This window comes from Piliocolobus tephrosceles, chromosome 3 (assembly GCF_002776525.5).
Source record: "Piliocolobus tephrosceles isolate RC106 chromosome 3, ASM277652v3, whole genome shotgun sequence".
In the NCBI taxonomy this organism is placed as follows: Eukaryota; Metazoa; Chordata; class Mammalia; order Primates; family Cercopithecidae; genus Piliocolobus; species Piliocolobus tephrosceles.
The window spans coordinates 48,904,654-48,919,632 of record NC_045436.1 but is presented as its reverse complement, the minus strand read 5'-3'; the positions used below and the strand labels follow the sequence as shown (position 1 = coordinate 48,919,632).

At 39.6% G+C, this 14,979-nt stretch overlaps 1 protein-coding gene across 1 annotated transcript in view; it reads right to left on the bottom strand.

The window, feature by feature from the left end:
• Window positions 1-833: 833 nt before the first annotated feature.
• TBC1D9 (TBC1 domain family member 9) overlaps window positions 834-14,979 on the bottom strand; it is a 136,225-nt gene continuing 122,079 nt past the window's right edge. The window contains exons 16-21 of the mRNA XM_023225960.3: window positions 14,255-14,495; window positions 8,622-8,687; window positions 7,713-7,799; window positions 4,674-4,748; window positions 4,476-4,579; window positions 834-2,979 (exon numbers count right to left, since the gene is read on the bottom strand). Coding sequence (XP_023081728.1) covers window positions 2,257-2,979; window positions 4,476-4,579; window positions 4,674-4,748; window positions 7,713-7,799; window positions 8,622-8,687; window positions 14,255-14,495 — 1,296 coding nt within the window. The 3' untranslated portion in view covers window positions 834-2,256. The remainder of the gene's footprint in view (window positions 2,980-4,475; window positions 4,580-4,673; window positions 4,749-7,712; window positions 7,800-8,621; window positions 8,688-14,254; window positions 14,496-14,979) is intronic.

Genomic DNA, 14,979 nt, shown 5'->3' with positions numbered 1-14,979 from the left:
CTCAAGGAGGCCTCAGTGTGTGTTGTTCCCTTCTCTGTGTCCATGTGTTCTCATCACTTAGCTCCCACTTACAAGTGAGAACATGCGGTATTTGGTTTTCTGTTCCTGCATTAGTTTGCTAAGGATAATGGCCTCCAGCTCCATCCATGTTCCCATAAAATACATGATCTTGTTTTTTATGGCTGCATAGTATTCCGTGGTGTATATGTACCACATTTTCTTTATTCAATGTCATTGATGAGCATTTAGACTGATTCCATGTCTTTGCCATTGTGAACACTGCTGTAATGAACATTCATGTGCATGTATCCTTATAGCAGAATGATTTATATTCCTCTGGGTATATTCCCAGTAATGGCATTGCTGGGTCGAGTGCTAGTTGTTTTTAGCTCTTTCAGAAATTGCCACGTTGCTTTTTACAATGGTTGAACTAATGTACACTCCCACCAACAGTGTATTTGTGTTGTTTTCTTTGCAACCTTGTCAACGTCTGTTCTTTTTTGACTTTTTAATGATAGCCATTTTGACTGGTGTGAGATGGTATCTCATTGTGGTTTTGAAGACAGACATGGAACCAACAAGTATATTTTAAAAAGTTCAATATAACTGATCATTAGGGATAAGCATTTTAAGTTAGATAACTGATAACAATTATATTCCTTATTTTAAATATAGTCATTGATATGCTACAAATTGTATTTGTCTCTATATGTTTGCCTACAAAATTTATTTAACCAAAATGGTTGCCGAATACAATTTCCCCTGCAAAAGTTGTCAATAGAATAATGTTATTGCCTTAGGCAGGAACTCAAACACAAAGATAAAAAGCTGTATCTGAGTATTTGATGTATTTTATTTGTTCACATTTAGCCTATTTGAGGTTAGCACTACTTCATTTGACAGTTTAAAAATCATCCTGTAAACAGAATAAAAAACAGCAGCAATAGCTAAAACAGGGACACAATGTATAATAAAATAAAGGAATGTGTTGAAAGGAATATTCCAAAGAAGCAAAGGAAATGAGACCATGATTATGAATTCAACAATGGAAAGAAAAAATCGTCCAACATCTGTAAAAAGCAAAATCATAACAGTAATAAAAAAGAAGCAAGAATTCAAAGTGCAGGTGCGCTAGTTTTCATTTCCACATCCATTCAGGAAATAGAGCATACTATTCTTTTATATAAAGTGACAAGTTTTGTTTTTAAAACATTCAGTTACATTATCTTGCAGATTTTTTTTCAGTTTACATTATCTCTCCATTGATTTAATGGAAAGATGGTCATATGCGATATGTGGTATAAATTTTTTCAATCTATGGAGAATACGGAAATGGTAAAGTTGACTGTTTTACTTATGCTTTCTTTTTGCATTAAGAAGCTAAACATCCAGTATCAGAAACATCAGTACTTTTACTCTTTCAAACACAAAAGCAAAGCAAAAACAAAAACCTGTCATGAGCCCTCTGTCTTTGCTGCTACTTTCAGATTCTCTGTGACAAAAGACTGTTACTTTTCACTGAATTCCAATGAGTTGATGTAAATAATCAGAACAATTTCTTAAATGCAAAATTGGTCTGGTATCTGTCTAAATTGATCAAATACAAGTGTTATTTTGGAATCATGTAAAAATCACTTACTTTCATAACTGTTTAGAACCCCCAATGTTTTCCCTTTGAAGGGGAACATCTGTGGAATATGATTTTGAATAGAGGACTTTTATGAAATATATTTCAAATCTTAAAAATATTTTTAATACTTCCTAAAGTGGTATAGGATTTACCCTCGCTGACGATGCCTTCCATTTAAGAACAGTCTTGTATTTGTGGCTTTTCATTTTCCTTATAGCTCTAATTTTATTTTAAAAGCCTGAATACACAAATGACTGCTGCCTTACTTAGCATTAAACGGTACTATTTTTTAAACCATGTATACAGCTCAACAGCAAGATTAATAAGTTATAATACACACATATCACTGACAGATTCATCTTTTTGTTTTTTAGAATTCACTAAATAAACTGTATTCTGGTAAATCCCCTCCCCGAAACAAGAGTGTACTGTACCTACATTGAGGTGTTTAAATATTTCTCCAACAGTTTTCATTGTATTACATTATGAAAACACTAGGCTTCAAGCCAGGTACTAATAAATATTTAATTTAAAAGAAAGAAAGAAAAAAAAAAAACTCAACACAGAAGAACATAAAAAAGTCCCTCCCCTCCCTGTGCTCCCACTCCCCCGGGAAGGCGCCCGTGTCAGCCGGACATGGCAGAGATTTCATAGTCACTGGCCGAGGTGAGGGGCTTGCCCATCATCCGGATGTTTTTTGCACTGGTAATCCTGGCCATCATGCACACGGGCTTGTCAAAGTACTTGACCAGGGCAGGCTCAGTTAAGAGGGAGGCCAGGAACTGCTCGAAGGTGATGGCCCAGTCCCGGTCCAGGCTGGTGCTCCGGGGCAGTGCCGCTGTGCCCTGGCCACTCCGCACCAGGACCGTGTCCTCTCCGATGTCCTCGCAGTGCAGCTTGTCTTCCTCGTGGGAGCCGGCACTCAGCACCGAGTACGAGGACATGGAGCTGTCGTCCTTGGTGTCATCGTCAGAGATCAGCATGGAGGAGCAGGCCCCGTTGTCCCGGGGCGAGGAGTCCTCCAGCTTGATGTCCTCCATCTGTCCTCCCAGGGAGTGTTCCTCGCTGTCGGGGGCCAGGCTGGCTGGCAGGGGCTCAACAGACTCCACCACGTAAGGCTGGCCTGGCCCCTTCTTGGGGAAGAGCACGCCTGGGATGCCCTGGTGGCAGGACGGCCCACTGCCTCCGCTCCCGCCCTCCTTTGCAGGCTGGGCCACGAACAGCTTGCCGACCTCGCCAATCTCCAGCAGGAGGCTGGTCACTGCTGCCGTGGCATGGTACAGCTCCTGCTCATTGGGGTCTTCGCTGAACATGTTATACATTGTCTTACACAGTTCAATGAACTGCCCCTGAAAAAAGATTTGGAAAAACACAATGTGAAATCTTCAGGGAGCAGAGACGCAGGACTGAAGTGGACTGAAAAGCCATTTAAATGGGAACGCCTAAAGATCCCTGGAAAGTCCTCCGCCTAGGCAGGATGGGCATGTTTAAAGTCTCTTACTGATGTTTCCATTTTTTATTTTTAATTTTTATTTCTTTTTGAGACAGGGTCTCTCTTTGTCGCCCAGGCTGGAGTACAGTGGTGCACTCACGGTTCACTGCAGCTTCAACCTCCTGGGCTCACGTGATACTCCCACCTCAGCCTATGTATGCTCCGCTAATCTTTGCATTTTTTTTTTTTTTTTTTTTTTTTGAGACGGAGTCTCGCTCTGTCACCCGGGCTGGAGTGCAGTGGCCGGATCTCAGCTCACTGCAAGCTCCGCCTCCCGGGTTCCCGCCATTCTCCTGCCTCAGCCTCCCGAGTAGCTGGGACTACAGGCGCCGCCACCTCGCCCGGCTAGTTTTTTGTATTTTTTAGTAGAGACGGGGTTTCACCATGTTAGCCAGGATGGTCTCGATCTCCTGACCTCGTGATCCACCCGTCTCGGCCTCCCAAAGTGCTGGGATTACAGGCTTGAGCCACCGCACATTTTTTGTAGAGATAGGGTTTCGCCATTTTACCGAGGCTGGTCTTGTACTCCTGGGCTAAGTGATCCTCCTGCCTTGGCCTCCCAAAGTGCTGGAATTACAGGCGTGAGCCACTACACCCAGCTTATTTTCCCATTTTTTTAATTTGAAAAATTTCAAACATCTATGAAAGTCAGAATGAAAAAGTAAATATGCATGTACAGCTCACCTAGAGTCAAGAAGGACTATGTCATACATTTGTCTCAGTAACTTTTTTCTTGTTCTCTTTTTCCTTTTGAAACATCTTAAGGAAATCTGAGACTCATCTCTTTTCAAATCTACACACTTTACCATGCACCTCGATTTTTCCAAGGTAAGCTCCAATCCCTCCTCCCACTGACACATGCCCCATCTCCCCGGACAGAAGTAATGCTTTAATGCTTTCAGTCTCCACCCAGACGATTTCTGTTCTCTGATTACAAAACTTAGCATTTTCAGCCTATAATTATTTATATTGGTTTTTTTCTTCCTCATTTCACCAGGTTTTTAAGGAAAATGTGCAGACGCCTTTATAGCTAAGCACAGTGATCTGAAAACAGCATGTGCTTGTCTTTCGAGTATCTGAAGGTATTTTTAATGATTGGAATAAGATGCATTTACTCTCGAAATGGAATATGTTGTGGTTCACATTTCCTCTGAGGAAGTCATTCTCTCACAATGGAGCGTATTTTTGATGCATAAATACATATGCACAAAATAGGTCCAAACAGATACTAATTAACTGCCCCAAAGTTATTATTTTTGAGGGGCATTGAGTCCACATTTATGGATGACTTTTCAGTCATAAAAAAAAGAGTGACCAGGTTTGAAGTGAATGATTTGAACTTTAAGCACTTACCTGATTTAATTTGGGTAAATCCTTTGCATTCTTTGACTTAGATTTATTTTCTGGGGTCCACAGTCTCAAATAATTACGATTTTCTTGGGAATTTGCTCTCTTCCCTACAACCCAAACGTCAAGAAGTAAGTGCTTACAGGCCAAAAAACAAGTGTACAACCAGCAAGAAGGTAAACATATAGAAGAGAACATCCGTACCTTTGTCCGGCTTTAGGCTCACTGTAACGAAGCCATCATCTGCACCCTGTTTGCTTCTGCTATCCAATCCAACAACTACCAAGAAATCGTTCAGAAGAAAAAAGTAGAATGTTATATAATATGACCATGGAATTAGCATTTGTAGTGGAAAATAGAAGACTCTCTAGGTAGGGTTGCCTGATTTAGCAAACAAACAAACAGAAAACTCCCCAAAACAATATAAAACATTAAGTTAAATTTCGATTTCAGATAACAACAAATTTTTTTCGGGGATAAGTGTAACCCTATCATTAGAGGGGACATACTTATATTAAGAAAATTATTTTATATGTGAGATTCAAATTTTACTACATGTCCCATTATTTTATTTGACAACACTATCTCCAGATAAAGGACCTCTGCAGAATTCTTTCTCACAGCTTGGGTTCAGTGTACAATAAAAAATTAATGGAGAGCCAACTACTGCGGCTCATGCCTGTAATCCCAACACTTTGGAAGGCTGAGGTGGGCAGATCACTTGAGGTCAGGGGTTCGAGACCATCCTGACCAACATGGTAAAACCCTGTTTCTACTAAAAATACAAAAATCAGCCGGATGTGGTGGCATGTGCCTGTAATCCCAGCAACTCGGGAGACTGAGGCAGGAGAATTACTTAAACCCAGGAGGCAGAGGTTGCAGTGGGCCGAGATGGTGCCATTGCACTCCAGCCTGGGCAACTAGAGCAAAACTCCATCTCAAAAAAAAAATTAATGGGATAATGCCACATAGACTTCAGCACTTAAAAAATGTTAGTGCTTGCCCCAATGAATGTTGATTTCTCTCCTGTCTTACTCTTTCAAGGAAATTAAAATCTATGTTGGTCGAAGAGAGAAAAAATTTGTTTTGCTAAAATGTTATATGCTATAAAACTACTTCAGATTTATAATTTGGTACTTCAAAAATAAGACTTTTAAGGAACCCACTTATAACTGTTTCATCTTCTTAAAACAAGACATTACAGGGCACACAGGGACTTCAAAACAGAGAGGTGTACAATGCCCTCAGTTTCCCATGCACTTTGTCGGCTGTTAGGGTGCATTCCAGCACTTCTTCAACCACCCAAAGCTGGCTGGTCAGCCAGATATGTGGCCTTCACTGCACTATGGGCCAAGGTGATCTCAGCAGCGTTTAAGGCACAGTGAGGAAAATGTACTATATATCGTTGGGAAATTCCTCCCCTCTTCATGTTGCAAATGATGTAGGAAACAAGTAGATATTTAAAAAATATTTAATGTATGGTAAGTCCATGCAGTGGATACTATATAGCCATCTAAAAGCCACGTTTTCAAAGAAATTTTAATGACAAAGTAATATTCTCACTGGATTTTAAGTAAAAAAAAAAAAAAAAAAAAAAAAGGATACAAAACTGTATAGGTAGTTTGATTCCAGTTATAGATATATACAATTTGTGTATAATTTGAAAACAAAATTGAAATATTTCAAGGTTAGTTATTAGTTATCTTTCTACGGTAAGATTTTAAGACAGCCTTGGCTTACTTATTTTACCTGTATCTTAAACATTTTCATGCAAAGCAATAGTACTTTTGGCATTGGAAAACCTTCTTCAAAAAGCATCTTTCAATGATATTACACGCTATTGGCATGTGACCATTCCTGAAGCATTTCTAAAACAAGAGACTCCCTTTCTGAGATGAATGTCTACTAAGAAATGTGTGAATATTTTGTAGCCAGAATGTGACTGCTAATGATATTAGGTTGGTGAAAAGTAATTGCGGTTTTTGTCATTACTTTTAATATATAATATTAAGACTACATACGATGCACTAAGGCACTATGCAAAAAGTCTTATTACATTATCTTATTAGGTCCTAATTACACCCAATATGATAGCTGTCATCTCCATTCTCCACACAAGGAAACTGAGGCTCACATAGGAACCCCCCTGCACTCACCTAGATAACAATATACATAGCTAGTGTACTGTCCAAAGCTCCTACCCTCAACTTGTATTGCCAGTCATAAGACTGAGCCTGGCTTACTCCCTCTACAAAAATCACTTTGGTACTTACAGTCTAAAAGCAGGTCTATATTGTGCTTATCTGGGGATGGCAAAACTTAAGAGGCAAAAGAACCCAGGAGAAACCTACATTTACTTTTGGACTTAGGTGAGTTGATAAAGTTGACCTAATGATGAATTAGAAGGTGAGTAACTTACTACAGTAGCAAGCCAAAAGACGATGCTAGATTAATGTAAGACAAAACAGTATATGACTTAATATATAAATTTGGAGACATATATAAGTTGAATCACATCTTTGTAGACCTATCATCCATAGAGAGCAGGGTTCAGCATACGTCTTCTGTAAAGGACCAGACAGTGAATACTTTAGGCTTTGTAGGTCATACTGTCTCTGTTGTAGCCACTCAATTCCGCAGCATGAAAACAGCCATAGGCAATACATATATAAATGAGCTTGGCTGTCTTCCAACAAAACTATTTATAGGCACTGAGGTTTCTATTCCATATACTTTTCATGTGGCAAAAATATTTTACTTTTGATTTTTAAAAACCATTTAAAACTGTAAAAAAACCATTCTTAGTTCACAGGCTATAAAAACTAGGTGGTGGGCTGGATTTGGCCCCTGGCCCATAGTTTGCTAATTTCTGCTACAGAGCAAACACAGATATAAGAGAATGCTTTCGGACAGAAATGCTAGTCCCAATTCTGGATGGCTGCCTAACAGGATATTATTATTAATGAGGCTGATCCTAGCAGAGAGAGGGCATCAAAGTATACAGCTCTACAGGACACAAGTGTTCTAGTCTACTGGGAAATAATGTACATGGTTCCTTCAATGGGCCGAGTTACCTGCTGCCAAATAGTTGCTGAATCTCAAAAATTGGAAAGGAAAGTAACCAATTAGGCAACCATATTTACATATGTCTTGATTGACTAGCTTTGGAGGAAAGTCTTTTTCCAATAACAGAGGGCTCCGTAGAAAACAAATACAATATCTTTGGTGAGAAAAGTCACTTACCATGTGTACACTCTGGGGTGATATCTTCAAAGAAGTACTGAGTTGCTTCAAAAGCAGAATCTGGCTCATCTTGATCAGAAGATGGCTCTAGGGAGGGGAGGAAACATAATTCTCATATTGGTAGGGCCATGAACCAGTGAAAATATGCTTAATCATTAAATGAAATGACATAAGTGGGGATGAAAGGCTAAAGTTACAAAGGTGGGATGGGGCGTTGAGTGCCTACTGCCTCTAAACCTTAGTGGTCACATCACTAGGGGGCCTTGAGTGGCTACTGTCTCTAAACCTTAGTGGAAGGGGTCACTCCCTTTCTAACTCCATCTTCCCTTTTAACAACCCCACACCAAAGTGTTCCTTCATATTTTCTGTGGTATGGACAATTTTCCAAGTTGTATGGAATAACGCTTTATCAACAAAATTTTAGGAAACCGTATGCTATAAAGAGAATTCCCAAATCTAGTTTTATCCTACCTCTACTGTTACTGCCAATTTCATCTCATTTTTAAAAGTACTTGCTAGATAGATCCCAGCTGGTACCAACCTTGTTTAAAATTGAACTCAAAACCTCACCGTTTTCCCCACTTGTTCCTGTCAATGTTCCTACGTTCCTTTTCTCTCTCACAATCCTTGTATCCCAGGTGTTACCAAGTGCTATTTATTCTTTCTCTTGCAGATGCCTGCCTGCTCTTTTCTGTTACCAAAACTCACTCTTCACACAGGTAAATGACCAGACAATCAAGTGCATGCTGATTCAAGAACTTATGGAAATTGTCACGGTTCCGTTAGTTCTTAGTGACTCATGAATGACTGTGTATATCAAAAAGAGGACAATCAGGTTACACCTAAAAAAGAGACTTCAAGCCAGGTCATGGTTACAGACACATGTACTGCTCCATGTAGCTCACTCACCAGGCAAGACGTGCATTTTGTACAGGAGTTTGAGCTTCTCTGTGAGATCCCCATGGCATGCAGCACCTAGAAGTCACATAAGTACCAATGTGAAATGTATCACATGTGCTAGTAATCTCCAGGCCTAGTATTCCCCTAAAAAGTCTACTTCATACACATTGCAACCAAGACACTGCATGGTGAAAGGCCTGGCCAGGACCTATTTGGGTTAAGAGCTCAGGAACCAGGATGGTTGGTTTCAAATCCTCTGCATGTACTATGTACTCTTGGGAGAGTTAAACTCTCTGTACCTCGGTTTCCCCTCTGTAAGGTGAGATGATACTAGAAGATTCTACCAGTGATCTTGATGTCAAGACTCCATGAAATGTCAGAACTAAAAGTGTTAAAACATATAAAGCACCTAGAAGAGTGCCTGGCACCTAACAAACTAGCTTTAGTAATGAGAAAGGTCATGTGATTGGGTCACAACATCTTAAATAACTATTAAGAGTTCAGAAATAATTTCAAGATGTGTTTGATATCACTCCAAATTACTCATTCCAGAAATCCTTTTTAATTGTTTTTGAGCTCCTAAGTATTTCCTTAATTTATCTGAACCTATCTGTCATTATATCACCATAGCTTCAATCAGAAGAATCCTGTTGCTTTTCCCCTCAAAGTCCATATTTATTGTTAGAACCAGAAAATCCTTTGTAAATATATATTCTCAGAGTGCCTAAAGCTAAATGAGATTTGGAAAAAGAAGAAAAATAGGAATCATAGAATCTGGGTTGGAAGGGACCTTAGGGGTAATCTTGTCCGACCTTCCACTTAATGTAGGATCTCCTCTCACACACCCCTGTGAGACAGGACTCCAGCATCTGCTGAAACACTCTCAAAGATGGGGAACTCAGTACAACCAGAGGCATTCAGTTCCAAGCTGTATTCTTTAAATACTGAAAGTTCTTCTCTAATTTTTAGTCTAATGACCCTTAAAACCTGTAGTCTCAACTTTATGAAGTCCATGAACCCCTCAAAATGCAAAATTTTATTTATGTGCATATGTTACTTTGGGGAAAGAAAATGTCCATAGTCTTTATCAGATCTCAAAGAGCCCATGACTCAAAAATGGTTTAGAACTACTTCTCTTTCTCTTATCCCACTCTTTAAAGCCAAACAGAATGGGTGTCTCATCTCTTCCACACAACAGTCCTTCAGATTTTAAGAACAGCTGTCCTGTCTTCTTTAAGCTTATGTTTTTGGGGCAACTTTATCTTCTCAGATTAGATCTCTCCCATTTTTTCAATTTTCTCATCTGATGTGATATGTATATCCTTCCCTGTTATGATCCACATCTACCTTATGTGTTAATTTCTCAATCAACATCCCACTGGAATGAGTACAGAAGCCTCTTGGCCACTCCAGGAAATAGGGGAACTGTTCCTGACTCTTCCATTAGTTTAGCCTAAGTGTGAATTCAACTGTTCACACTCTTAATGATCACATGGTTAACTAAACCCCCAGATGTTTGCATGATTAATAAAACTAATCATGAAGATAATGACAGACATTAACCATCCACTCTGTGTTAAGCCCTGTGCCAATTACTTCATATGTATAATCCCACTTATATCTCATAACAATTCTATAAAATGGGTACAATTATTACTCCTATTTTACAGGTAAGAAAAATTGGGCTTATTGAGGTTAAGTAATTTGTTCAAGGTCATAAGTAAGCGACAGGTCCAGGATTTGAAACAGGATTTGTCTGACTCTAGATTCCATGCTGGAAACTATTATTATACTACATGCAGACATCCTAGCTAGTTCTTTTAACAATTATTTCTTTAAATGTAGAACTTATATTTATCCTTACCAAATTTTTTTTTTTTCCGCCAATCATTTTGCAACAGTGAAACAGCAAAAGAACATAACTAATTCAAGTTTTGTTTAAGGGACCTTTACCTGCATGTAGGCTAGGATAATTTTAGAGCACTAAGATAATATGCAAAAACAGCAGTCACGTAGTTTTAAAAAATTAACTCTGAAATTGAAGGAGAAGTATGCAAAAAACTGTTTTGTTAAAGATTCATAGTAGCATTATAATCTGACTGAAGACAAAGATGTTCCCAAACTTCTCGGACCCCTGCAGATGCCCAGATGTCTGTGCCGTCACCTCTTGATCCCAATTGCTTCTCATTCCCCTGCCCTTAACACAAAAAGAGCCTAAAATCTGTACTGACTTAATAAGGTAGTTTAGGATGCTAGTCTGCCATTTTCGCAATTTGCTGACTCTCAGAATAAACCTGCTTTTCCTCCCACCCAAAAAACTCTCATCTCCTGAGTTTGTTTTTCGAGCGGTGAGCAGCCAAACCTGGGTTCAGTCACAATTTCTGGCTATCATAGTTTTTAAAAACCTACTTTGGTCACCTAACATATTGGCTCTCTCTCCTGCCTTCATGTGGCCCCACCCATTCAGTAAGTAAGTGTTCTCTGCCTTCATGGTTCAAGGTGCCTGCTGAGTGTGGTAGAGGAGAATGAGTCATAATCATAGTGACAATCATAACCGACATTTTTTTAGCCAGACACTCTTCTAGGAGCTTTACTTGAATTGTTTCATTTAGTTTTGATGGTTAACATGGTTAACTCTATAGTGCAAATAAGGATGCAAGCACAAAGAATCCAAATACTGGGCCCAACGGTACTAGTGAATGCTCTCTCAGTTGAAATGAACTTATTACCCATCCCACTTTTGGGTGCAGTATTCAGCCAGTTATACAATCACCAATTTCCATATACTTTCACCTTTTCCATTGATAATGAATTATTTATCCAATGACCCGCTGCATCACAACTCATTATGCTATGTTTATAGACTCTAAGTTTCAGCCACGCTGTTGGAAAAAAGAGATACAGCTAATTTATGGCTTCTGACAGAAACTCCTCATTTCTTTGTTTGTTTGAGATGGGAGTCTTGCTCTGTCGCCCAGGCTGGAGTGCAGTGGCATGATCTCAGCTCACTGCAACCTCCGCCTTCCGGGTTCAAGCAATTCTCCTGCCTCAGCCTCCCAATTAGTTGGGACTACAGGTGCCTGCCAATACGCCCAGCTAATTTTTTGTATTTTTAGTAGAGACAGGTTTCACTGTGTTAGCCAGGATGGTCTCGATCTCCTGACATCGTGATCCACCTGCCTTGGCCTGAAACTCCTCATTTCTAATTCCACAAAGACCATCTATCTGTTTAGTAATTTCTAGAGGGATCTCTCCGGGGATTGATATAAAATTACTGATACATGTTTTTCAGAATTCATTTTTTAGTTTTTCTTTTCTTTTTTTTTTGAAATGGAGTCTTACTCTGTCGTCTAGGCTGGAGTGCTGTGGCACGATGTCTGCTCACTGCAAACTCTGCCTCCCAGGTTCAAGTGATTCTCGCACCTCAGCCTCCTGAGTAGCTGGGATTATAGGGACCTGCCACTATGCCTGACTAATTTTTGTATTTTCATTAGAGACAGGGTTTCACCATGTTGGCCAGGACGGTCTTGAACTCCCGACCTCAAGTGATCCGCCCACCTCGGCGTCCCAAAGTGCTGGGATTACAGGCATGAGCCACAGGGTCCGGCCCATTCTTTAGTTCCTTTAAACACAGACAGAATTTCTAATTTCTGCTTGACTTGCCTATCTCCATAACTATAACTGACCAAAGTAACTGACAACAGCTCTGCAATCACATCCCACTAATCTGGGGTATAGTTTACTTTGCCCAGGAACTCAACTGCATTTTGAAGTCTAAATATTCTTTTCCAGTGTTTTCTCTCTGCTGGACTTCAAGCTGCTTTTTCCTTCTTGAAGATTTTAAAAAGTATTCTCTTTACTGGAGTTGACTAAATTTAAGTAAATTAAATATTTTTGTTTATTTCTGTCACTTTCTACATGTAGAACCTGTCTCTTTTTTCTCCTCTTTATTTTTGCCCAAAGGTATTTTTTTTAATATCTCTTTTGATGGATACCTATATGACAATCAGTGCATAGGGTCGAAGACGTCTTTAGCATTATCTGATTTGTGCCATGTTTTAAAAAAGCACACTGTACTTATACATCACTTGTGTAATTAAAAATTAATACTGCCTCCTTCTTCCTAAAAAACGCCCTTTTATTATCCTGAGTAGAGAGTAGTGAGAAAAGGATAAGCTTTCAGGACAGATAGCCCTTGGCTGAATCCTGGGTCCAGCATGTATTAGCTGTGCCTCTCAATTCAGTTCAATAACAGATATTTACTGGTTTGCTAAAAATTAATGTTCCAACAAGTTACTTTAACTTTTCTGAGCTTCTATTTGTTTAGCTAAATATGGAGATAATAGTAGCAAGCAGGTAGGTAATGAAGCATAAGAGTAACAGCACAAACTGTGCCTCTTGGGTACTTGGTATCAAACACAAACTTTATAGTTGCATGCCCTTAGACAAATTAAATGCACATGAATTGTGCACATAAAAGGCATTAGGGTAGTGTCAGGCATGGAATAAATGCTGTATAAATGTCAGCTATTACTGTCATTATTACACCTAAGAGCTACTGTTTGGATTAATAGAGTAAAAGTTCTAAAGTATCACAACAGTATCTGCACTCTAAATGAATGCTGAGTTCTCCCATGTCTCCTCTTTTAAGCGTATAGATGAGCGCTTTACACAATTTTTGTTTTAACCTCAAAGAACCTTACCTACATCCCTTCCCTTTCTAATAAAAAACCATCAGCTTCCTCCGGCCTTTATGTCTTCTAGATATAAATCTTATAGAGATTAAAGATGTTCTTTAGAAATGCTGGCTCTATGCCTGACATTTTCTCCTTCCTTGGGTACTTCTTTTTAAAGCATATGGCCCAAGGTCATGGAGTAGCACAATTAGAATTTTAAAAAAATTGTTCTTACCTCATTCTGGCATAATGCCTGCTATACTCTCAACCTTACGTCAGGTGGGCCAGGCTCCACTACCATGCAGCTTTTGTGCCCAGTTATAAAAGGAACAAGAGTCCAAAAAGGCAGTCATATGTAGGGCAGTGAGCAAGCCAGACAGGGAGCTGATGGGTAGCTGCCCTCATGCTGTGGTGAGGTGTGGGGTGAGGCTGGGCCTGCTCCTGCTGGAAGGTCCCTCCTCCCAGCAAAAGGGAGAGAAAAGACTTCCATTTAGGCTGCAGGGCTGCTGTGGTGCTACTTTATTAAAAACATTTCATAATGTTTTATGAAACTATGAAATTACATATAAAATTTATTATGAAATATATGTTTTATGCAATTATATATAATATATTCAATAAAATATTGATTTTTTTTTTTTTTTTTTTTTTTTTTTTTTGTCAAATAAAAGTAATCCACCAACCCAAACATTTGTCTCTTGTAAAACTATCTCAGTCTGTGGTTTCAGTGATTATGTTGACATTTCATTGTCTTGTGACTTCTCTAATAATGTATTTTTAACTAGTGTTGAGGGCTGTCTGATGTAGAGGCAACAATTTATCCATATACTATGTTCATGAAAACACATTTTATAATCAGTTTGCAAACTTCCCCTTGTGCTTCTGTAGCCCTGAGGGCAGCATGGGCGACACTGGGCACAGCTCCGTCATCCCATCCCAACTCATGCAATAGTACCACGTCCTTACTTAGCCCAGAGACAAACTCCCGGAAGTTAATCAAAGAGTCTCCATTTTCATCTAATAACTGGAACAAGCGGGAGGCCAGAATGTCAGAGTGAGTTCCACATGCCCAAGGAAAGAGAAGAGCAAACATCCCCTTGAACTGCTCGAAGTCAATGCGATACTGTTCGAGGTAGGGCAGGCTGGGGTCATGCCGGTCCAGCGCGTTGCTGCTCCCGCCCCAGTAGCAGCTGGTGAGATGTTCTGCCTGAAAAAGAATTGATGATCACTGGGGATCTTTTGCAGCAAATACCAGAAAGAAAAGGCCGTCCTCCAGTTTGGAAAGGGCTTTAAGTCAATCTGTGTGCATCCCTTGGGGCAGGGCTGTAGCCTCAGGGCCCCCTCGGTCTCTTAGTTCTACATACACCTCCACTTGACCAGCCCTTCACCGTCTCCACACCAACCGTTTCTGCAATTTACACCTGGAAGGTCTGCAATTACTGGGTGTAGGTGAAGAAAGAAAGGGAACTCTCCCCCACCACATTCTCTTCCCTCTTACCTACACATTCGCATATATTTTAGAACTAACTCCCATAAAGAGAAAGAAATTTTTTAGCTTAAATAGAACGCTACTTGAAAAAGACAGGAATTTAGGTAATGTGACCACCTTGTTTTCTAGGTGACAATAGTAAAGTCCAGACTTTATGTGGCTCACATGAGGTCAACCAACCAGTTAGTTAAAGAAGAATCAT